The sequence below is a fragment of the Tachypleus tridentatus genome, chromosome 2 (assembly GCF_004210375.1).
Source record: "Tachypleus tridentatus isolate NWPU-2018 chromosome 2, ASM421037v1, whole genome shotgun sequence".
NCBI lineage: Eukaryota > Metazoa > Arthropoda > Merostomata > Xiphosura > Limulidae > Tachypleus > Tachypleus tridentatus.
Window position 1 is genome coordinate 138,662,969 of NC_134826.1, and position 25,949 is coordinate 138,688,917.

Sequence of the window (25,949 nt, forward strand, 5' to 3'; positions counted from 1 at the left end):
CTGTTTTATGATCAGTGGTATTTCTACTGGTATAAGTTTCAGTCAAGACTGATTTCGGAAAATACTTTTGGTAAGACTTTAGAAATAATTGAAATTGATGGCTACGTATAACTGTTAAATAATTACACTGTACGGTTAAGATACGTAATACTGCGAATACTGTAATATGTAATGTAGTGCGCGGACGTCGTTTCTTCAAGGTCTTAATATTACTTGTAACGCCTGTTCCACCAATCCGCAACATTGTCCTAAACTTCTAAGACAAATGCCTCCACAGAGGCCGCCACTCAAGTACGGTATTCTTTCACATCAACAATAGAGATAGACGCTTTAGAACATTATTAAAGCCACAACACATTAACCTTTTATGAGAAAACTGATTTATAGCGATATCTTAATTACAATAGCGATATCTGAACCCCACTATATCTACTGTATCCAGTGCTGACGAGGCATTTTGATAAGATAAATTGAGCGCAAAGCTACTCAAGGGCTGTGTGGGCTAGCCGACTGGGATACGACAGACATACTAATAGTTAGACCTAATTTATATCGTCAGCTTCTTGAGTAATAATTGTTATAGTTTATTGCAAACCAGAATTAACTTTGTGATTTTTGATTAATATTAAACTCTTTATCTTTGTTTGGTTTGTTTTGAATTTCGCTCAAAGCTACATGAGAGCTATCTGTGCTAACCGTCCCTAATTTAGCAGTGTAAAGCTAGAGGAAGGCAGCTAGTCATCACCACCCACCGTCAACTCGTGGGCTACCCTTTTGCCAACGAATAGTGGGACTAACCGTCACATTATAACGTCCTCACGGCTTAAAGGACGAGCATGTTTGGTGTGACAGGGATTCGAACCCGCGACCCTCGGATTACGAGTCCAACGACTTAACCCACCTGGCCATCCAGGGCCTCCTATTTATCTACCTTTAACACCAAACTGAATATTCTCAATGTATACGAAATTCTGATGAAATTAAAATGTTAATAAATACGAAATTAATTCACTATACTTGGTTGACAAATCCTAGAATTATGTCTCTCAGCTGCTCTTCGGTTTTCGAGAAAGGCATAAAAATATCGTAAGCTTTTTTGTCAAGAAAAACAGCTAATTCAATTTTTGTATCTTCACTTTCCCTCTTCGTGACGTCATTAACCTCGTTCTCATATCCTTCGTTTTCAAATTCTGGCAGGACGAGCTCGTCATCGAGTCGTATTTCTAAAAGAAGGAGGAAGTGAAGGTGAATTATTGTCAAACTGAAGCCTTAAAACAGGAGTTTTTACAGAATAAATAAGCAAATAAACAACACTGGTTCAGCCAATTCCTCATAACAGCTTGGAACACAAACTCTGTAAGATAAAACAAAAACTGACCAAAAGCTTCCCAACGAGTTAAGATCTTACAGCACAGTTTAAGTTAACAAAAAGTGTTGATCATTCCAACTGCCCTCTACAAAATTTGTAAAAATGGAACTTCCTAATAATTATAAGTAATAGCTACCATGATGATAGAAACAAAACAAAACACTTGGCACTACTACAAATCAAACTTAAGGCTAGTTTAAGTTTGTTTGTTTGTTTGTTTTGAATTTCGCACAAAGCTACTCGAGGGCTATCTGCGCTAGCCGTTCCTAATTTAGCAGTGTAAGACTAAAAGGAAGGCAGCTAGTCATCGCCACACATAGCCAACTCTTGGGCTACTCCTTTACTAACGAATAATGGGATTGACCGTAACATTATAATGCCCCAACGGCTGAAAGGGCGGGCATGTTTGGTGCGACGGGGATTTGAACTCGCGATCCTCAGATTACGAGTCGAACGCCTTAACCTACCTGACCATGCCTGGCCATTTAAAGTGTTAAATTGAAGATAAAATAATGATAAATATTTAATAATAAATAATTTACAGAATCTACTAAACGTGACAATAGAAATTTTACTCAAGTAACTTAAAGTTAAAGTTGTCACCTTACTCAAGTAACTAGTTAACGTTGGCACCTTACTCAAGTAACCAGTTAAAGTTGGCTCCTTACTCAAGTAACTAGTTAAAGTTGTCACCTTACTCAAGTAACCAGTTAAAGTTGTCACCTTACTCAAGTAACCAGTTAAAGTTGGCACCGTAATCAAGTAACTAGTTAAAGTTGGCACCTTACTCAAATAACTAGTTAAAGTTGGCACCTTACTCAAGTGACCAGTTAAAGTTGGCACCGTACTCAAGTAACTAGTTAAAGTTGGCACCTTACTCAAATAACTAGTTAAAGTTGGCACCTTACTCAAGTAACTAGTTAAAGTTGGCTCCTTACTCAAGTAACTAGTTAAAGTTGGCACTTTACTCAAGTAACCAGTTAAAGTTGGCACCTTACTCAAGTAACTAGTTAAAGTTGTCACCTTACTCAATAACCAGTTAAAGTTGTCACCTTACTCAAGTAACTAGTTAAAGTTGGCACCTTACTCAAGTAACTAGTTAAAGTTGGCACCTTACTCAAGTAACTAGTTAAAGTTGGCTCCTTACTCAAGTAACTAGTTAAAGTAGTCACCTTACTCAAGTAACTAGTTAATACTAGACCTTTCAAAACAAAGTCTCTTAAACATTTTCGTGAAGTCAGGTTCATGTGATCAAAATATAATTTATACTTTTTATTATTTATTTACAAGATATATTTACTTTCCTTCATTGGAATAAATAATAAACATACCATCAGCGGTAAGCGTGGACTCTGCTTCGTCTTCGTGAGTGACGATATGAGCAACAACCTCGTCATTGGGGCCGAGAGATTCGTCTTTGGGTACCAGTCTTTTCCCCAACATACGCCTAAGCCGAAGGGGTACCGGTCTTATCCTCACAACATGGTTGGGCAAAAACAGTAACCCCGTCTGTAAAGTTGTTTCAATTATTAGAACAGCTTAGACTAAGGTGCCATTAAGTTGTCTGATAAAAAAAAATCTAAATACATACATTAATCTAACTTGCAGGGCCATGTTCCATATATACTCTCTTTTACAAATTAAGAAAACTTTAATGTCTAATTCGCCCTGGAACGACATAACTTTGAAATATATTCTATTTTGCGGCTACTGGTTATGACTGGGTGTCACTAGGTCTAAGGTTGAGACCGTGTTATGTCATGAAAACGCACTGTACGTCAAGTCCAGAGGGGCGTTATAACTTAGACAGAAGTCCCAGTATTTATCTAATGGTATCATAGAGAGTATATGCTGCTTAGTGCATACTTCCCATTTGGACAGAAATTCTAAGTGATGAATTTATACGAACGGCTAAGTGTAAAACATAAATGTTCTCTGACTGAGTTGTTTACCCCTTGTATCGCCTGAGGCACTGACTAATTTCTAAATCTATATGCACTTCAATATGCGTTTATATCTGTTCCTTCCACGTTTCTATATTTCCTGATCAACCAGCACCAAACTTGACACACTGATACAGGATGACACGAGGAAGGTTAAGATGGGGGTTAGGGATTGTAACCCCATCTAATTTCGGAAAAAATTACTAAATCAACACAACTTGACACAGTAATGCAGGATGGCATGAAGAGGCTCAGCATGGCCAGGCGGTTAGGCGCTCAACTCGTAGTCTGAGGGCCACAGGTTGGGATTCCTTGTTTCAACAAACATTCTCACCCTTTTAGCCGCGGGGGCGTTATAAGTCACGGTTAATCCCACTATTCGTTGGTAAAAGAATAACCCAAGAGCTGGCGGTGGGTAGTGATGACTAGCTGCCTTCCCTCTCGTCTTAGACTGCTGATGTAACTTTGCGAAAACTTTAAGATAAAGCCTGATAAATATTGAAATTATATGGATCGGTGTTGAATGTTTTATGTTTTATTTTATAATTTAAAAACTGAATTGGAGGGCCTATTTGGACCAACAGATACCTCACTATACTTAAATTATGTATGTACGTTATTGACGGTTAAGTGTGTGTGTTTGCTTATAGCAAAGCCACATCGGGCTATCTGCTGAGCCTACCGAGGGGAATTGAACCCCTGATTTTAACGTTGTAAATCCGTAGACTTGCCGCTGTACTAGCGGGTGGCGACGGTTAAGTGTATTATATTAATTTGCTGACAGGAGAGGGAAGCCAGATATTTTGGTTTGTTTTGAATTTTGCGTAAAACTGCACGAGGGCTATCTATGCTAGCCGTCCCAAATTTAGCAGTGTAAGACTAGATGGAAGGCAGCTAGTTATCATCACCCACCGCCAACTCTTGAGCTACTCTTTTACCAACGAATAGTGGAATTGACCGTTACATTATAACGCCCCCCACGGTTGAAAGAGCTTGAATGTTTGGTGTGAAGGAGATTCGAACCCGCGACTCTCGGATTACGAGTCGAGTGCCTTAACCACCTGGCCATGCCGGGCTAAGCCAGATTTGCACGAATAATTTTCATTGTAATTTCCACTTTATAACAAAAGGTGCTGTTGAAAATAGACCAGTGATCTATCCAAGCAAACTCTAGTGGCAATCGAAAATTTGTTGATGGTCAGTTTTAACTGTCAATTTTAACATATGTGTAATTATCACGTAGACATGGGGTCGTACCTCAGTACTTTTCAAACGATGGTAAATATGATGTTTCCTTCACATTGGAAATTATACTATTTGTTTGTTTTTTTTATCAATAGTTATTTGCATTACCAGTGGTCAGTAAATTGGCTGCCAATAGAGCTAACAAAAATTCGCGGTCAGTAGCCCCTACTTTTGAAATCAAAGTTTAGCCACTGAATTCAAGTATCCAAAGCGAAACTACTTTAGACACCTATCGTAATTTAAAGTATGTATATTAAAACAGAAAAACACGCTTGTCACAGAAAAAAGAACAAAGTATTTGTACATCTCACCAAGCCCCTGGTTTCGTCGTAATGACTTAATGCGGCAGTAATGTTTTTGTTTCTACTGCTTCCTTGGTAGTGACAATTTTTGGCGGGAACGCTCAAAAACTCTTCTCCATTTTCGGTTGTCTTCACAATCCGTAAGTTTGGTGATATCAAGTGTACGTTTTTTTCGAAGCTTCAGGTCCACTTGTTGACCAAATAACTCCATCTGGTAAGCTATTTCGAAATCTTCATTGTCGTTTAGGTAGCGCTCTGGGCGAATGATGTCAAATAGATCTGTTGGGTCTTTGCTTCTGCGCATTCGAACAAAAACCACGTCGTAGTTCGGTACTGAAATATAGCATGAATCAATATTACGTTTCTTCGTTTTAAGAAAATTTAAAATTTGAAGAGAAACCAGGCAATAATAAACTTCCCCTGCAGCTGAATTTATTGAATCATCCAAGATCCAGGGATATCTTTGGGATCAAAAAGGTCGCTGTGATGACCACTCTAAGTTTATTTTTAGTAGTATTTTTTGTTTATTTGTTACAATGTAATTATGAAACAGAACGACTGACTAATCTTGTTTAGCCTAAAGATATAAAAATAATGTAAGAGAATATCAAAAATAAATAACTGGTTAATATAAAAAAAAAATTATAAACGAATGGCTCAGATCGAGACAAGCGCATTAACAAAGCACTTATTCAGAATGACCTCATGACCTATAGGTAGGCTCAGATAAAATGAAGCCCGGTGTTTAGCGGATTATAAAACATGTAAAAAGAATAAAACAAAATTATGTGCATACTTCTTAAACAGGGTAAGTTAACCTTTTATATTCACATTAAACCTTCAGATTGTTGTTTGTTTTTGAATTTTGCGCAAAGCTACTGGAGGGCTATCTGCGCTAGCCGTCTCTATTTTTGTAGTGTAAGACAAGAGAGAAGACAGCTAGTCATTAACATCTACCGCCAATTCATGGGCTACTTTTTAACAACGAATAATAGGATTGAACGTCATATTATAACGCTCCTACAACTGACAGTGCGAGTATGTTTGGTGAGAGAAGGATTCGAACCTTTGACTCTCAGATTTCGAGTGAATACTTTAACCACTTGGTCATGCTAGACCTCACATTGGTGACTTATGAATGACGTGTTTTAGTTCTTAACCAATCAGTATTGCATAAAATATGTTCTGAAGCACTTCCTGTGCGGTGTTCTATTAACAATTATTGTTCAAACAAGCATCTATAGCTGAGGCTTTACGGGAAGTGGTGAAAACATTCCGTGTTTTGGTTTGATTCTGTGGCAGATTAGTTTTTTTTATGTATTTCAGAAACAATGCTGTAAAAACTAAAAAATATTCAAACACAATCAAAACCTCCATGAAGTGGAATTCTGCTATAACCAGACTGTTCAAATAAGCCACAATGACATGTTTCTTGCATACATAAAAACCTTCGTTTATCCTCTATGTATGCATAAACACTCTCTTCGGACATAATCTAAATACCCGCCATTTTGTTTCTGTCGGTTCCATTGACCTGTCCAGCTAATGTCAAATAATAAAATTTTCATAAGTATTTCAATGACACACTAGTAAATTACAAACTTGGACTCCCTTCGGACATAATCTAAATACCCACCATTTTGTTTCTGTCGGTTCCATTGACCTGTCCAGCTAATGTCAAATAATAAATTTTCATAAGTATTTCAATGCCACACTAGTAAATTACAAACTTGGACTCCCTTCGGACATAATCTAAATACCCACCATTTTGTTTCTGTCGGTTCCATTGACCTGTTCAGCTAACCTCAAAGAATAAAAAATCTTCACAAGTATTTCAATGTCACACCAGTAAATTACAGATTTTGATACTGACCTTTGGTCGATAATCCTCCGTTGACATCATCCTCAAGTTTACTTATGGAGAAGAGCTGTTTAAGCTCATCCTCATTCATCAGTTTATGAAGGCTCTTCCAGGGCTGTCAATAAAAGGCAATATTTAAAGTGAATAGAAAGCACGTCTTCTGACAAAATATTTAAATTTAAATGGCGAGTAAGTTAGGCTTAATATTTTGCAAAATCCTGATTTTTGGTTTCAGAAATATTTACAAATTGAACTAGATTCTGTTGTGATAGAATGGACTTGAAATCTTTTAGAAGCGTTGGTAAGATCAGTGGTTAAATGCATGTGACTGAGAGTTTAAGTCAGCAAATATTACGTTAGCAGCCTTAGAGAGTTAGGACTAACAAGCATATTTAGGAATTGTATGGAGACACTTCAATAAAAATTGGCAGTCTATCAGAATAAATTAAGATAATAAAGCTTGAGCTTCTTCAGATATTTTTGAAATTTGATAATAAGTAAGTTCCGATGACTTTGAAACAGATCCAAGTTAGTTAGACCACTTTCCCTTACACAGTGGTATATATCGTCTGCAGACTTACAACGCTAGAAACCAGGTTTAGATATCCATGGTGGGCATAACACAGATAGCCCTTTGTATAGCTTTCTGCTTAACTGCAAACAAACCAAGGTAGTTCAAATAAAGTTCGTCAATAGTAAGGCCAAGTGCTTGTTTCGAATAAAAGTAAAATTTTACCTCCTGTATTTGCACTTCAAAAATATTTAGGCCTGACTTGGCCAGGTGGGTTAACGCGTACGACTCGTAATCTGAGGGTCGCGAGTTCGGATCCCCGTCACACCAAACATGCTCGATTTTTCAGCCGTGGGAGCGTTATAATGTTACGATCAATCCCACTGTTCGTTAGTAAAAGAGTAGTTCAAGAGAGGTCGCTGTGGGTGGAGATGACTAGCTGCCTTCCCTCTAGTCTTACACTGTTAAATTAGGGACGGCTAGCGCAGATAGACCTCGTGTAGCTTTGCGCAAAATTCAAAAAACAAACAAAAATATTTGCATCATAAGATAACTTAACATTTTTTACCTGTCACATTGACCATAGTTACAGACGTATGATTTTATATTATGAATTGTAGTAACACTGCGAGCACTCTCAGACACATATAGGTGCCACCTATGGAGCTTTTCTGTAATAATTCATGCACTACATACAGGAATTTAGTGAAAGTTCCCCCTCCCCTCCTCAAGTGGCTCATCGGAACATTTGCAGACTATTAACATTAAAAACTGAGTTTCCATACTCTAGGTGGGTACAGTACAAACATCCTGTAGTGTATCTTCATGCTTAGCTTCGAACAAAGCAGCAGAAATAATCAAAAGTTAGCGACTTTAAGACATTCACAGTTTTAAAAATTAAAGCTTATGTTTCATAAAGACATCCTCCTTTACATGTTAACGTGTGCATATATCAAAATTTCGCCACCTGTTAATGATTGTAAAAACTAAAGACGAACTATTACGCGAAATCAAAGACGTATAATGAAGAATGCAATGAAACTACACACTGGTGGCCAAAATCTTAAGGCCAATGAACATAAAGAAAAAATATGCATTTTGCGTTGTTAGACTCAACCACTTATTTGACTAGAGCTTCGAAAGATGAAAATAAGAAACTGGAAAATAAAAATAAAAACACTTTTTAGCATTTAATATGGAAAATGTGAACACTATGAAATTAGCCTAAATACAAGCTGGTCAAAAGTTTAAGACCATATCAAAAAGAAGTCCTAAACAGGTTACGAAATGCCCAACAAGAGGTCTCAGTAGTGAGTTGAACGGCTGTCTTTGCGAAAAACTACAAACATTCGCTTTGGCATGATCGATATAAGCGTTTACAGAAGGCTGGCTGGAATGTTATTCCAAGTGGTGAAGATGGCTTCACGAAGATCATGCACTGTTTGAAATTGACTTCCATTTCTATAGATTTCCCTTGCCATCCACCCCCAAATATTTTCAATAGGGCTCACTTCGGGCGAACACGCTGGACGGTCCAAAAGAATTACGTTATTCGCCATGAAAAAGTCCTTTATCCTACTGAAAAATCCAATAATTTCCACACAAGCGAGGGCATTCAGTCAATAAGGATGTTCTCTCCAACAGTAGCCAGCTACTGTTTGACGCCCCTGTATAATCTGAAGCTTCATTGTTCCATGGAAGGAGAAAGCATCCCAGATCATGATGGAACCTCTTCCACTGTGTCGTGTAGAAAATGTCTCCGGTGGGATATCCTTATCGTGCCAGTAACGTTGGAAGCCATCTGGATCATCCAGGGTAAATTTTTTCTCATCAGAGAACAAAACCTTCTTCCACTTTTCTACGTCCCATGTTTGGTGCTTTTCAGCAAATTTTAACCGAGCTGTTTCGTGGTGTGTAAGAAAGCGTGGCCTTTGAAGACGTTTACGACTTTTAAAGCCTTCCTCTCGCAGATACCGGCTTGTTCTCAAGCTGCATTCTGCGTCCGTAAGAGCCTTAATCTGGTTCGACGATCGGCTGGTGTCTTGCCAAACAATCCATCGAATCCTCCTGCTCAACGCCGGCGAAATTTTTATAAGCCGACCACTTAAAATTCTCGTGTCGTATCCCTCAGGGTCTTTTAATAAATTTACAACAACAGTTTTACTACACCCAATCTCACCAGTGATGACACGTTGAGAGAGACCTTGTTTTTATAACTCGACAATTCTGCCACGTTCAAACTCTGTCAACTTTTTAGCCTTTGCCATGTTTTTACCCAATGTAACACAGGAGATGTCAGTGGGAGATGTTGACAACGCTAATGCTTGAACACAAATGACTAAATCTCGTTACGTGTTTGCCGATTAACGCTTCGTTTCATTATGGTCTTAAACTTTGACCAGCTAGTATTTAGACTAATTTCATAGTATTCACATTTAAATTAAATGCTAAAAAGTTTTTTTTTTATTTTCTCTTTTCTTAATTTTATCTTTCGAAGCTCTACTCAAACAATTGGTTGAGTCTAACAACGTAAAATGCATATCTTTTTTTTTTATGTTCATTGGACTTAAAAGTTTGGCCAGCAGTGAATATACGTACGATGTTATCTTATTTTAAAGTTCACGCAAAACTACAGAATGGCTATCTGCGCTAGCAATCCCTAATTTAGCAGTGTAAGACTAGAGGGAAGGCAGCTATTCATCATCAGTCACCGCCAACTCTTGGGCTACATTTTACCAACTAATAGGGAGATTGACCGTAACATTATAATATTCTTATAGCTGAAAGGGCGAGTATATTTGGCGAAAGGAGGATTCGATCCCACGACCCTCAGACTGCGAGTCGAGCACCTTAACCACCTTGCCATACACAGTGTTAAAAATATATAACAACGTCGTGTCTGTTCAATGTATTAGGTTATAAAATACGTTCGACCAATCAATGAACGAACTTTCATTTTTTTAATTATTATTTTAGTCGTTACGGTAAAACGAAACTTACATTTTCAGAACTGGAAGCTCTACCGATTCCAAGTAACAACACCCCATACAGAAGTGGTAAAATAAAATCCATTCGCACGTGCCAATGTGTTCCAAATAACAGCTCTTACTTCCAACGTCTGGAATTGCTGGTCAATATAAATGGTTATACATATAAAGTTTGACTTGCGGTATTAAGATATAATTTCGTAAACACGTTTATCAGCAATTATTTCTTCATGTACAGTAAAAAGTAAAATAAGTAAAGAAATCACAGCAAAATTTTAAAGTTTTATGGACAAAATTAATAGCTAAACAAAACACGGATACATTTTGGACTGAATAACAAAGACTGTACGATAAAGCTCGGCACCTGTAGGTAAAATTGATGAGTATCATTTAGTTTCATCTAGTCGAATTAGAAAGTGGAGACGAATATGGAAGATAAATATGTCATCATTGGAATCTTCTTTCTGTTCGAAGGTCTTAACATCAGAGAAATATTTTCAAACACAAACTAGACTTCTAAAAGTGTGGTTACAGATATTTTGTTAAATTCAATACACAGGATTTCTAGTTTTAAATAGATTATATTTTAAGTAAAAGTTCAATTGTTCTTATTTCTTGAGGTACTTGTGGCAAAGCCTCTTGGCTACATAAATGTAAAGTAATTATGAAAACAGCTTACGTTAGCGAAATAAATTATTTGATGGAAAATGTAGTCACTGTAGAAGATTCTATGTCCACAAGAAATATAAATACTGTTGATTTTCCAGTTGTAAAATATTTACTTGATGCCAACACGAATTCTTGGCTGCCTGTCGGATTAGTAAATCACTATAGAATGATAATATCAAAGCCACATGGAAAACGTTTCAAGTTACAGCCGAGCTCTGAAATAATAAACATTAAATATGTAAGCTTAAGACTGTAAAATAATACAGATATTCCTACCTAATCCTTATGAAGAAACTTACTCAGATAGTGACTTTGATAGATATAAAACTAGAAAGCCATATCAAATAGTTTTTCCTATGTTTTGACGTTAGTTTGTTTTTTACAAATAAAACTAGAAACTTTCTATATATATGCTTGTAGTTCCAAAATTAGAAACTTTGAGAAGATAGAACGAATGTGTGAAATTAAGCACAAAACTACACAATGGACCATGAGTGCTCTGTTCACCACGGGTATCGAAATCCGGTTTTAACAGGGGGAGTCGAGAGATATACAGCTGCGCCACTGAGGTGCAAGAATATAACAAGCAGTTATAGTTTGTAAATAAATTATATATATATATATATATAATGCATAGCTACGGGCAAATATATGCTTAAACTAAGACACGGCCCCCACTAAGCATCTATAAAAGTTTACAAGTAGAAAATCGTCCTTTTTAAATAAAATACATACACCTAAACATTGGTTTAAATAAAACTTTGTTCTATTGAAGTAACTAATCAAGGAATGTATGTAAAATATTTAATACTATGTCTATGGATTATTTTATTCCTTCAGTTTACGTATAATTTAGGGCTTGGCTTCCTAAAGGCACCGATTGTATAGTGTACAAAGCATTTAGTATCTATCATGTCACAGTCATCATATATTGCTGGCTGCTAACTCTTTTTTGACTCTCTACCTTATTTTTGTTGTAGGAACATCATATATTTAGAGTAAAACTAATTAAAAGGGGTAAAGGTAACATCGTTTACAGTAGTATAATGTTGTGTTTTTAGCTTATGCATAATATAAAAGAAACAAATCGAATTTTAAATACCCATATCACTCTCGTAATACCTCATTTAATATTTTACAATATATTTGTTGTAGGTCAGTAAAAAAAGAAAAAGACAAATTACAAACAGTACATTTTGAATTTCCTCGTAAGACTAACATGTGTGAATTTTTCCGCATTTCCGTCTGCCTGTATAGAACCTTAGTAACCAATAGTAAAGGTTTTAAAGTGTTGTTTGAAACGAATCTTTGAGATTTAAGCCACTTTTGGCCGCAACGTTTTATTAGAGTTTCATAAAAATTCCTTGTGATTTCTATAAAGATTCTTGATAATATGGAATTTTTATTCTGCCCCCTAGTGACAGAGTGATATATCTTCAGACTTACAACGCTAAAAACCGGATTTAGATACCCGTGGTGGGCAGAGCACAGATATAACCCTTTGTGCAGCTTTGTGCTCAGTTTCAAACAAACTGTTTTTTTAACCCAAACGTTATACAAGCGTAACCCAAATCTCTCAGTGTTGAAACAATATTTGGATATTTAGTATTAATAGTATACTATACAACACTAGAATGACGTTAAGCTAGGTTTATATAAAATCAAATGTCCTTAATTTATCTCGTTTGATAAAGGGGTTCTAAAGTCAAAATATACCAGGCAACATGTATACAAATTACTAGGAAACACTGGTTAAAGTACATATAGTTGCCAGGCAACACTAATATAAGTACATGTAATTACTACACAACACTAGTTTAAATACATGCAGTTGCTAAGTGCCATATATACAGTTACTAGCCAATACTAGTTTAAAACACATTCAGCTGGTTTCGAGAATTCATATGCTGGTAGTTTATATTATCTGAAAAAACATTGACATGAATAAAAGTTATCATACCCAAAAGGAAAATAATCAGGAGAATTTGAAAATCATAAAGACAATAACATTTGTGGCATAAATTATAATATATGAAACTAAAATAATTACTTACATTAAACAGTCGGTTTTGGAATTTCGCTTAAAGCTACACGAGAGCTATCCACGATAAGTGTTCCTAATTTAACAACAGTGTGAGACTACAGAGAACACAATTCGTCAACACCACCTACCAGCTCTTGGGATATCCTTTTACTAAAGAATCGTAGAATTGGTTATCATTTTATAACGTCGCTGATGTAAGGGGAATTAGATCCCCCGACCCTCAGATACCAAGTCTAGCGATCTAAACACCTGGCCATAGCTGGTCTTAAATTTGATATGCATCTACAGGGCTACAATATGTCACATCTGATAGGGAGCTGATTGGTTAAATTCGTTCAGAAATATATTCTGACTAGAACTGCAAGTGTTAAAAGAGGTGTAATAAATGGGAACTTTACAAACACGAATATCAAGGGCTGAAGTCGGTGAATGCGGAAAACGAGGAAAAAGGTGAATCGTAAAAATATTTTTAAAATTAAAGAACTTTAAGCCAATAGAGAAAAGCAGAAGCTGCGAAATACTAAAGGAACTTTAAAAAAGATAAAACTATAGTAAAAGATAAAACTGTAGTAAAATAAGAAAACTATATTAAAAGATAAAATTACACTAAAATATCTCAGTTGGAGTAAGAGATAAGACTACGTAAAATAAGAAAACTATTGTAAAAGACAAAACTATAGTAAAAGGTAAAACTATTGTAAAAGACAAAATTATAGTAAAATAAGAAGACTATATCAAAAGATAAAATTAGAGGAAAATAAGAAAACTATAATAAAATAACAAAATATATTAAAAATAAAACTATAGCGAAATAAGAAAACTATATTAAAAGATAAAACTGTAGTAAAAGACAAAACTATAGTAAAATAAAAAACTATATTAAAAAGTAAAACTACAGTAAAATAAGAAAACTATATTAAAAGATAAAAGTATAGTAAAATAAAAAAATCTTTACCAAAATATAAAACTACAGTAAAAGATGTAACAATATAAAAATAAAAAACAATAGTAAAACACGAAAACTAGAGTAAAAGATAAAGCTATGGTAATTAAGAGAACTACAGTAAAAGATAAAACTGTATTAAAGACAAAACTATAGTTAAAGACAAAATATAGTAAAAGACAAAACCATAGTAAACTAAGAAAACTATAGTAAAAGAGAAAACTATGGTAAAAGACAAAAACTATAGTAAAATAGGTAACTGTAGTAAAAGACAAAACTATAGTGAAAGATACAACTATAGAAAAATAAGAAAGCTATAGGAAAAGATAAAACTATGGTAAAATAACAAACTATATTGAGAGATAAAACTATATTAAAATAAGAAAATTTCAATTTGTCATTCTAACATCCTTTCATAAAAATGTCCGATAATTCGTATTTTAATTTTGGTTTATAGCCATAACACCATTAAACTCGATACAAGTAAACTTCATACTCTAACTATGTAAGTACTTTCAACTGTCAGATTCAAGTTCAAGAAATCAGAGCTCTGAATTTGTTTCCATGACACACACAAACAAGTCCTCCGCTGGTGCAGTGGTAATTTTGCGAATTTACAGCGCTAAAATTAAGGGTTTGATTCCAGTCGGTGGACTCAGCAGATCGCCTAATGTGGCTTTGCAACAAAAATAACTTTACTTTGTGACACAAGAGAGAAAAAGATCTATTATTATTATGGAGAATCCAGTTTTTTGAAATATTTAACTTTATTTTCCCTTGTCTCCGGATTTACAACGCTAAAATCAGGGGTTCGATTCTCCTCGGTGGGCTGAGCAGATAGCCCGATGTGGCTTTGCTATAAAAAAACATACATACATTATTTTCTCTTCTTTACAAAAAGGAAAATGTTTATTAATATTTTTAATGCTAATCACATTTGTTGCTCTTTTCACGATTTTGAGTATTGCAAACAGAAAATACCCTTAACAAAGCTGAAACACCCAGAACATAACCTTAGGTCACAGATGGAAGCATCGACTACAGATGAAGCTTGAATATACTGGAGAAAAAGCGAAAAAATCACCTACTTTGTTACTTCAGAGTAAACTTCAAGTTTACCACAAACTTCAATAAGGCTTCGAAATTTTAGATTGTTGATAGCATAACTTGTAACGCATTTATATAAACTAATCTGTTCGTGAGCACGGGTTCGTTTCCAGTCTGAACCACTTCGGTAATTGATTTCATTATCATTGGGAGTAATTAGTCGAAATGTTGCGCATATTTAAACGACCACGAGCGCAAAGGTGCGGGTTGTAATCACCAGCACATGAAGGCATATCTCGACGCGGAAATGAACGCGATGATCTCACTAAACGCACCATCATGGACGCTACTGGCCTCTGGTTGACTACACTCTCAATCGCGGTTTCCACGCTCGTACAATTAATAACATAAACCCACTGATTGTTCCGGAATCTATAATTGAAGCGCCTTATGCGGGCTTGCCTCATACTTCCCTGCATTTACATTTAGTAAGGGGTGTGGATGTGATCTCTATTTCAGTTTTTTATACATACAACTACTGAATAGCACCATCAGATACACTGGATACATAAGATATATGGATGGGTAGGAACTTACGGGCCACCCTGTACATACAACTACTGAATAGCACCATCAGATACACTGGATACATAAGATATATGGATGGGTAGAAACTTACGGGCCACCCTGTACATACAACTACTGAATAGCACCATCAAATACACTGTATACATAAGATATATGGATGGGTAGGAACTTACGGGCCACCCTGTACATACAACTACTGAATAGCACCATCAGATACACTAGATACATAAGATATATAGATGGGTAGAAACTTACGGGCCACCCTGTACATACAACTACTAAAAGCACAATCAACGCTGGAATCAACCATCAGATCTGTAGGTTTGATAATATAAATCATATAAATCATTTTAATAAAAAGTAATTAAACTAACAAACCTGTGACTCATGATGACTTAGTAAATGTGTATATTTTATGAAATATTTCACAATGTGCGAGATAAGGTTACTTATTTGGTTTATTTTGTATTTCGCGCAAAGTTACGCGAGTGCTATCTGCGCTGACCGTCCCTAATTTAGCAGTGCAAGACTAGAGAGAAGGCAGCTAGTCATCACCACCCACCGCCAATTCTTAGGCTATTATTTACCAACGAATAGTGATATTGACCGTAAATTATAACGCCCCAACGGCGGAAAGGACGAGCATGTTTGGTGTAACGGGGATTCAAACCCGCGACCATCCGATTATGAGTCGAGTGATTTAACCACCTGGCCATGCCGGGCCGACGAGATAAATAAATTTAGCTTACTTGTATGTGTTAGTTATATTTCATCTCTAGAGAATAAAATATTTTAAGGTCACATCAACGGAAACTTTTCAAAATGTGAGTACAATTTACTGTTTTCCCAACACTACTGAAAGCGTAGTCTTGAGTTTGTGTTAAGAACGTAGCTTGAACGACTGGATTTGCGATTGTATTTGTTGAATATTGTTTTTGTGTTCACAATTTGACCACGAGATTCATTATAATAAACAAAAACATCCGCTTGTAATTTGTGTACGTTTAACTTGTTGCAAGTTAAACCTACTTAGTCCTAGACGGTAATGATAAAACGAAGATATTACAATAGCTCAACCTACTTAGTCCTAGACGGTAGTGATAACACGAAGATATTACAATTGTTCAATTTGTTAAGTCCTAGACGGTAGTGATAACATGAAGATTACAACAGTTAAATTTATAAAGAATTCAGCCACTTCAGAATAGGGTTAAATTGTTCAATAGTTAAATTAAGAAAGAGACCACAGGCCTATGCCTGTGTCAAAGAAATCCTAAACTACAAGTCGTTGAGGGTAAAAAAATATGAATAATGGACATATATAACAATACTATCTCTCATAGGTGGATGTAAACATTTTATTTATTTATCAAAGAATTACTTAATGCCGACTAACAAGGCGTCTTTGAATATTGTTTTTCCTGTAAAAGTGTTCGCCATGTCTAGTACAACTACAATAAGTAAAAACGTTATTTACTGAGCAGCTGATGTAAGAGACGACTATTGAATTGAGTAACTTTCAGTTTTAGGCCATTGAAAAAATGGGTGTGGCAATATTTGTTGTAGGGTTAATGGGAAAATATTTTCAATTTTCGGAAATTCTTCTGCGTTTAGTTATTTCATAACAGCAGTTTTGTTTTGAATTTCGCCCAAAGTTACACGAGGGCTAACTGAGTTAGCAGGTCCTAATTTAACAGTGTAAGCCTAGAGAGAAGGCAGCTACTCATTACTGACCACCTCCAACTCTTGGACTACTATTTTACCAACACATAGTGGGATTGACCGTCACATTATAACGTCCTCACGGCTTAAAGGACGAGCATGTTTGGTGTTACAGGGATTCGAACCCGCGACGCTCAGAGTAGGAGTTGAGCGCCTCAACCACCTAACCATGCCAGGCCTCATAAAAATAATTTAGGCGTATAACACGTATGAACAGCACTTGTTATACACACACACACAATACTTTGATTTCACCAATCTTCGTCGCTTCATTTAAAGTCGTTGCTGTTTTTTTAAATAAATTAATTGCAAAAATTATTCAACAATAGATAACTGCCAGGCTCAACAGATTCTGACATGTTATCTTATTAGGGCTAATGTTTAAATGTGTTTTTAAATAATTTTTCCGTTCATGTTTTAGGCTCGGCATGGCCAAGCGTGTTAAGGCGGGCGACTCGTAATCTGAGGGTCGCGGGTTCGCATCCCCGTCGCGCCAAACATGCTTGCCATTTTAGCCGTGTGGGCGTTATATTGTGACAGTCAATCCCACTATTCGTTGGTAAATGAGTAGCCCAAGAGTTGGCGGTGGGTGGTGAAGACTAGCTGCCTTCTCTCTGGTCTTACACTGCTAAATTAGGGACGGCGAGCACAGATAGCCTTCGAGTAGCTTTGTGCGAAATTCAAAACAAACTGAATCAAACTATGCTTCGAAACACTGGCTGGGTAGTATGAAAACATACAGTTATAAGACAGTAATGGGGGTAATTGCTGAATGATCTTCTACCATTAATCAGTGGGAAAATTTATGAGGGTAATAACAGGTAAAGAATTCTCGCGTAGAATTAATTTGGGTCTGTCACAACCAACTGTCGGTCTGATTTTTGTCATTGTTATCCAGCATTTCAGTTCAATATTTTAATCAATAGATAACGTTAGTTTAACACCGCTGAAATAATAAAATGTGTTTTTGTTTTTCTCATAGCAAAGCCACATGTAGCTATTTGCTGTGTCCACCGAGGAGAATTGAACCCCTGATTGTAGCGTTGTAAATCCAGCCTTACCACTGTTCCAGTCGGGAAAGAAATAATAAAGAAACAACATTACAAAAAAACAAACAAACAGTTATTCGACTGGGAGAACAAAGTAATTTACTTTAACAACTAACTGATTAAAAGCGAAGGTAAATAAAAAACTAGGAACTCGTCTTTTTATTTGAAGAACGCCAAATATAGACTCACAGCAACATGGTTTTCTTACAGGTCGAGAATGATCAGTACACCAATAGAGTAAAGAAAAAAACACACGTGTGAAATGAAAATGATTTCCCTGTTTGGTTTCAGTTTTGTTTTAATTATCGAATGAATTTTGTTTGTTTTTAATTTCGTGCAAAGCTACTCGAGGGCTATGTGCGCCAGCCGTCCCTAATTTAGCAGTGTAAGACTAGACGGAAGGCAGTTAGTCATCACCACCCACCGCCAACTCTTGGGCTACTCTTTTACCAACGAATAGTGGGATTGACCGTCACATTATAACGCCCCAACGGCTGAAAGGGCGAACATGTTTGGCGCGACAAGGATGCGAACCCGCGACCCTCAGATTACGAGTCGCACGTCTTAACACGCTTGGCCATGCCGGACCCATGAATTTTGTAACAACTCAATCTGCGCTCTTAGCAAACTTTCTCTTAACCAGAAGAGTTTTCTCTAAAGAACATTACTAGTTTTGTACTTTTAACTCTTATTTCATTTTAGTTTGGAAATAAAAGAAATCTGTGTTCATAGTAAAATCAATTTATATCTTATGTAGATCTGATGTGTGTTTTTCATAGCAAAGCCACATAGGGTCTGACCACCGAGACGAATTGTTATTAGTGTATCAGAGAACGGCTGGTGTGCGTATTAACCCTTTTACTAACAAAGCAGAGAACAACGTTTCGACCTTCCTAGGTCATCTTCAGTTTAACCTGGGGAAAAAAATAAAATGAAAATAAAAATATATATGTCAGGTTAAAATACGCAGGTTAATCTGAAGATGACTCGGAAAGTCGAAACGTTGTTATCCACTTTATTACCCATACCAGACGTTTTGAGATACATATTGATTTCAAGTGGGGTTCTCGTCATCAAGAATTACTTCACCACGGCGATTATACGAGAAATGTAAGTCTTTTGTGTTTTTTTATGTACTGTGATATATGTTTAAACTCCATTATGCCTGACCTCACCTACATTACGCCACTGTTAATCGTACATACTCGTGCAATCCTAACGAAACTAAGGAACTTAAATAAAAAAATCATCAGTATAAGAAATGACATTTATTTTATTCAACTGTGAAGAAAGAAAAAAATTAATCCCTAATTTTGTGAAGATACAATTATCCAAGAATTTTCATCAGTATACAAACATTATCCATAATTTACAGAACAAACTACTAAAAACATGTTACATTGGAAATATAAAGAACTAAATGACCTGTAGAAACAAAAAAATGAATCTCGACCTGCGGCCCAGCATGGCCAAGTGTGTTAAAGGCGTTCGACTCGTAATCCGAGGGTCGCGGGTTCGAATCCCGGTCGCATCAAAAATGCTAGCCCTTTCAGCCGTGGGAGCGTTATAATGTGACGGTCAATCCCACTATTCGTTGGTAAAAGAGTAGCCCAAGAGTTGGCGGTGGGTGGTGATGACTAGCTACCTTTTATCTGGTCTTACACTGCTAAATTAGAGACGGCTAGCGCAGATAGCCCTCGAGTAGCTTTGCGCGAAATTCAAAACAAACAAACAAACAATCAATTGACAACTCAATTGACTCAATAATAAGAACGATAAGGAAAATAAGTTCCGCCACAACAAGATAAATTAAGATGCCAACATGACAAACCACCAACAAACCTCGTAATTAACAGATCCAACCGAAAATTAAGCAATGAAGAAATACATGTGTTTTTTTTGTGTGTGTGTTTTTTAAAGCAAAGACACATCGGACTATTTGCTGAGCCGATCGAGGGGAATCGAACCCCTGATTTTAGCGTTGTGAATCCGTAGACTTACCGCTATATTAGCGGGGGGGCGAAGAAATACATCTACTCAACAAAGGACTAAACTTCGCAGTAACACCTAGTAATATTCCATTCATCGAAATGAAAGCCTGCCTGGAAGACCTAGCTGGAAGACTGATGATTCCCTCCATACAAACTGAAAACACCAACAAAACCACGGAAAACAACCACCAGAAAGAAAACAACTTCGACAAACAATTCCACCGACAAACAACAATCTATCTTTCCAGGTAGAATAAATAACTTAAAACGAAAATCATCAAAATTATAAAAGCAGATAAAGGCAGTGCTATAGTTATAATGACCACAAATGAATAATTAAAAAATGAACATCTTATCAGATCCAAACAAATTTAAACTACTAAACACAAATACAACAAAAACACGAAAATCAATTAAACAAAATACTACTACAAATGATTAAAAAATCAACACAATCTCAGAAAACCTTTATTCTTACCTTCGACTCACGCACACCACAACTATATAGCACCCCCAAACCTCACAAACCATATTGTCCACTATAACCCATAATGTCAATCTTTGAATCATTTAACTACAACCTCAGTAAATACATTACGTGGGCATTTTCTAAATATGTGACATCTGCCGGCTCCTTTTTCAAAGACTTTTAATTTTAAATATATTCTTAATAAACTAAATCATAAAGCCTTAATGGCCAGTTTTGATGTAATCTTCCTCTTTACTGAAGTCTGCAAGATAGCTTTAGAACTTTATATCCAAGACCCCAATCTATTGATACACATCCCCAGTAACCAATTATCAACCCTTATAGAATTCACTACCATGAAAACTAACTTTATGTTCAATAACCAAAACTACCTACAAATAAATAGCTTAAGTATGGGGAATCCTGTGTTACCAGTTCTAGCCAACATTTTTATGACACAGATTGAATCACAAGCGATCAATTCAACCTTACACCCACCACTATACTGATACAGGTATGTTGATGATACAATTACTGTATTCACATCTAAAGAACACACACTTTATCAATCACATTAACTCGATAAACCTCAACATTAAGTTAACATATGAACAGTAAAAAAATTAACCAAATAGCATTTCTTAACCTCAAGATCACTAGAACTGATACACAATTCAAACCAGAAATCCACAGAAAAATCACCCATACTGAATTATACATTTCCTGAGACTCATCACATAAAATGAAACAAAAACTCAACATATTAAGAAACCAAATAAACACAGCCACAAAACTATGTTCACCAGATAAACTTAATGATGAAATAAACATCAACATATTTTCTCGAAAAACAGTGGAAAACATTATACACACACACACACACACACCTTGACCAACAACAATAAATCCCAAGATACAACAAACTACAAAACTTGATACTGCGTGTTTTCTTATACCCACGTAGGGCTAACTGCCGAGTCCACCGAGGTGAATCGAACCCATGATTTTAGCGTTGTCAATCCATGGGATTGACCATCACATTATAATGCCCCCACGGCTGAAAGGGCGAGCATTTTTGGTGCGACCGGGATTCGAACCCTCGACTCTCGAATTACGAGTCGAACGCCTTAACCCACCTGGCCATGCCGGGGCCCTGCTCTTGAATAATTTTAATGCAAGTCTATATAGTTTTGTCCCTTTTCTCTTACGGCGACGGTAGAATGAAACAGCTCGAGTTTTATTGGGGTTTAATGCGACACGCCACAGATTACACTATGCTAATATTTTGGTGGAGTGAAGCTTGAACCCGATTAGGTACGGTTACGGGATCGCTTAAAGTGCTCCCAGGTTGCTTCGTCGTCTGCATATTGAGACGTGCGTGTATGTGTGTGCTTGTGGACCGGAATGTCATTAACATAAATAATGTAGAGTATTGGATTAATGGCAGACCCCTGCGGGACGCCGGCCTTAAGGGCAAACAGATCTGAGAATGGCTGATTCACTCGTACTTTAACCTGTTTGTTAATTAGAGACTTGAGACCCACCGAATAATTGTGTGGGGGGATTTGTAAACTGTGTAATTTGAATAGTTGTCCGTTATGTTTGTTTGTTTAATTGAATTTCGCGCAAAGCTACAAGAGAGCCATCTGCGCTAGCCGTCCAGAACTTAGCAGCGTAAGACAGCTTGTCATCACCACCCACCGCCAATTCTTGGGCTACTCTTTTACCAACGAATAGTGGGATTGACTGTACCTTTATAACGCCCCCACGGTTGAAAGAGCGAGCATGTTTGGTGTGACAGGGACCAGTGATAGGGAAGTACCCTGTTGATAAAAATAATTTGTACAGGGTAGTTGGGTAAAGTACATATGTGTCCGGGAGGTTCTTAAGAATAATGTTTTTGATTTGATCTTCACTTGAGGCAGTGTTCTTCAGCTTTGTTATCCGTGATTTAACTTCAAAACACAATCTCGGGCGATTTATAACGACGTGAATGTGAGCTGAAGCGTTATCGTATAAAGCGTGCAAATTTGGGTTGGAATAGTTCGTGATTGTTAGCTCTGAAACAATTAACTGCTCGATTAAGGTAGAGAGATGGAAGGTTTGGTTTCCCTTCAATTCGTATTAAATCAGCAAACGCTTCTGTAGAGTGCTTTCAAATACAAAAATAACAGTGCACAGGGAACAGCTAAGGTCTCTGTTTTTGATAGAACTTTTCAAATGTGCTGAACAGCAGGAAATCTTCTCCACATCATTCGGTTCTCTGATTCAATTGCACATTTTTGTTGTTGTTGAACTTGCACAGTGCATGAAGTGGGCAGAACATATGAATTACCAGATCTTAGCAAACTAAGATGGGATGAAATATGCTTGCATACCAATTATACTGGAAACTTTATTGAAGAGAATAAATAGAAAATGAATTTATAAATTTAATTTTCTTACAACTATCACCAGCTGATGATGGAATTTGGAAAATGAAAGATGTGGACCTTATCTACTACACTACTGAATATTATTATACATTACGTCACTAAACTTAAGCACTTTCAGTCAGAGTAAAGATTATATGAGACGAAGATTCATTACTGAACACATATTGTGTTTTTCAGCCAGATTCTCTCTTTATAAGTCTTCGTATCTATTTATTTATGATCTGCTGGAAGGTTAGAATTGCACTTACGTGGTTTGTTTTTTTTGTTGTTTTTTTTAATTTCGCACAAAGCTACTCGAGGGCTATCTGTGCTAGCCGTCCCTAATTTAGCAGTGGGAAGGCAGCTAGTCATCACCACACACCGCCAACTCTTGAGCTACTCTTTTACCAACGAATAGTGGGATTGACCATCACATTATAACGCCCCCACGGCTGAAAAGGCGAGCATGTTTGGCGCGACTGGGATATTTATAATTCGTGAGAAAAAAAACAATCCAAAAAAGTCAGTATTAGCTTAATATAATATTTTACAATTAGTCATAGTTATAATTGCTTTAATGTAAGGTACAAGTGTAAACTGTATTTTACACTTTGTATGAATGATCTTGTAATATTGTTTATTATAGATTTCTTATAAGCCATTCGCACTCTCAAAACATATCCTACCTGGTTACGTAGCTGTAATCTTCGGGAATCATAATGCTAAAATTTGAGGTTTAATCTCTGTGGTGTACACAGCGCAAATAACTCCTTGTGCAGCTTGGCACCAAACAACTTTTATAATACAGAAAAATCTATACACTCATAATTTATCTACCTACTTGATAACAAGTGCAGTATTTAAGAAGTAACTCTTCTGTCCACCACCAAACATTAGGTATTTATATTCAAATACTCTGGTTATGAAAATTAACGTATTCATATTTCTTGAATGATTAACAAATACTTAACACTATAAAAGTCAACTTTTGTACTCATCAAATTTCTAGACTATCATTAGCACATCTGTAGCATGTCCACAAAGCAAAGCAGGGTCAGGGGGTCATTTGACCCATACTTTGGAGAAAGCCATACGTTCTCAGAAGGAGGCTGAAGAAATAAAGAAAAGGGAGAAAGGAAAGAAAAGAAAAAAATATTGAAGGAATATGGAAGATGGATTGGAAAGAGAGGCAGAAATTGAAGGCTTGACAAGTTATGATTTACCTGAATAACAACAACATTATAATGAGTAATTCATGTTAAATTTTGTACTTCTTAGAAGGGTGGTAAATAAATTAGACAAAAAAGGGGATGCATAGAGCAATGAAAGTCACATTTTTTATACAAGGGAAAATTCAAGATTAAAACGTTGCATTAGAAAAATCAAAAACCTAAATATTATTAAAGTATGGATTATAAGATACAATTTTATGTTGTACTAATTGATACAACATGAACAAAATGTACTTTAATTAAATTTGAAATGTAACTTATTGAAACCATCATGACGTGTGCAATAAAGGATGGATATGGCAAAAGGGTTTGATCAGGTCAATACTCACTATCCACCTTAAATGGAAGTTACCGTATTACATGGCCATTAACCCATTCATGTCACTAGAGAGAAAATGAGATGACGACTAAACTGCCTTCAGTGGTACGTGAACACTTCCACATCAAGACAGTGTAAGTAAAATATTTCTACTTCAGAAAAACCACTCCTAACCTGCTGATGCATCAGAAGGCATTTCTTTTTATTACTAGTGTTAATATGAACTAAAATTTGTGTAACTTGGACAATATAATGTAAGTAAACTAGATTTCTTATGCATGTTAAACTATACTTTATTATTTTCATTTAGTATTATATGATTTTATTATTTTTATTATTATTATAAAACTATAATCCTGCACTTAAACAAAATTTTTTCATGTTTTCAACTATATTCATAATTTTTATTTATTATAAACTATATTCTATATCATATAACTGAGATATACTGTTGTATTTCTTGCAAAATTATGAGGCAGAACTACAAATGTTTACTTGTGGTTCTAGTACTTTGGCCGACGTGCAGCAGCATACTGCAAAGAGTGGACTTCATACGTCTGCACAACCTCATCATTAGCACATCACTAACACACTGCTTTATTGCCAGTGCACTCTAACCCTTCTGAAGGGTAGTTTTTAAGATCTAATAGCAGCCATGGATTATTGGTACATTCTTCCCAGTTTCAAGCATTCATCCATAAGGTTTATAGAGAGCAGGTTTGATGAAGTCCAATGAAAAGTCTTTTCACTACTGTAACATGTATCCAACATCATTGTCACTGTGGATACTTGGAGTGGCAGATAAATGTAAAGCTTTCTTTTAGCCACTGATCATTTTACACTTGACTGAAAAATGCAAACAAACAGTCATACTGGCATGTCAGCATTTTAAGGAAAGTCACAAATCTGATAACACTGTACTTCAATATGATAAAATAATAAACTTCTTTAACATCAACAACAAGGTGTCATATGAAACATCTGATAATGCCTTCAACATGATCAAGGCTGTCTGCTTGTCTGGATTTGAATCACAAATACTACATAGTGCAATAGATGGTGATAATGCATATAACGTTATCATATCTTTATATGATACATATAAAATACATTCCTATGTATTTGTATTCAAACACTTAGTATTTATTTTTTCCAGAATATTTTCATATTCTTAGCAACATGAAGTATTTGTATTTGATTACTGCTCTCCACTATTAACCTCGTCCGTGTCCACCTTCTGTAAG

At 36.0% G+C, this 25,949-nt stretch overlaps 1 protein-coding gene across 1 annotated transcript in view; it reads right to left on the reverse strand.

Annotated features, from left to right (window-relative positions):
* Nucleotides 1-15,388, reverse strand: part of LOC143245615 (A disintegrin and metalloproteinase with thrombospondin motifs adt-1-like) — a 38,668-nt gene extending 23,280 nt beyond the window's left edge. Inside the window, exons 1-5 of the mRNA XM_076491970.1 lie at nucleotides 15,257-15,388; nucleotides 6,717-6,835; nucleotides 4,869-5,037; nucleotides 2,701-2,878; nucleotides 1,018-1,223 (exon numbers count right to left, since the gene is read on the reverse strand). Of these exons, the coding sequence (XP_076348085.1) occupies nucleotides 1,018-1,223; nucleotides 2,701-2,878; nucleotides 4,869-5,037; nucleotides 6,717-6,835; nucleotides 15,257-15,388 (804 nt within the window). The remainder of the gene's footprint in view (nucleotides 1-1,017; nucleotides 1,224-2,700; nucleotides 2,879-4,868; nucleotides 5,038-6,716; nucleotides 6,836-15,256) is intronic.
* Between the last annotated feature and the right edge of the window lie 10,561 nt (nucleotides 15,389-25,949).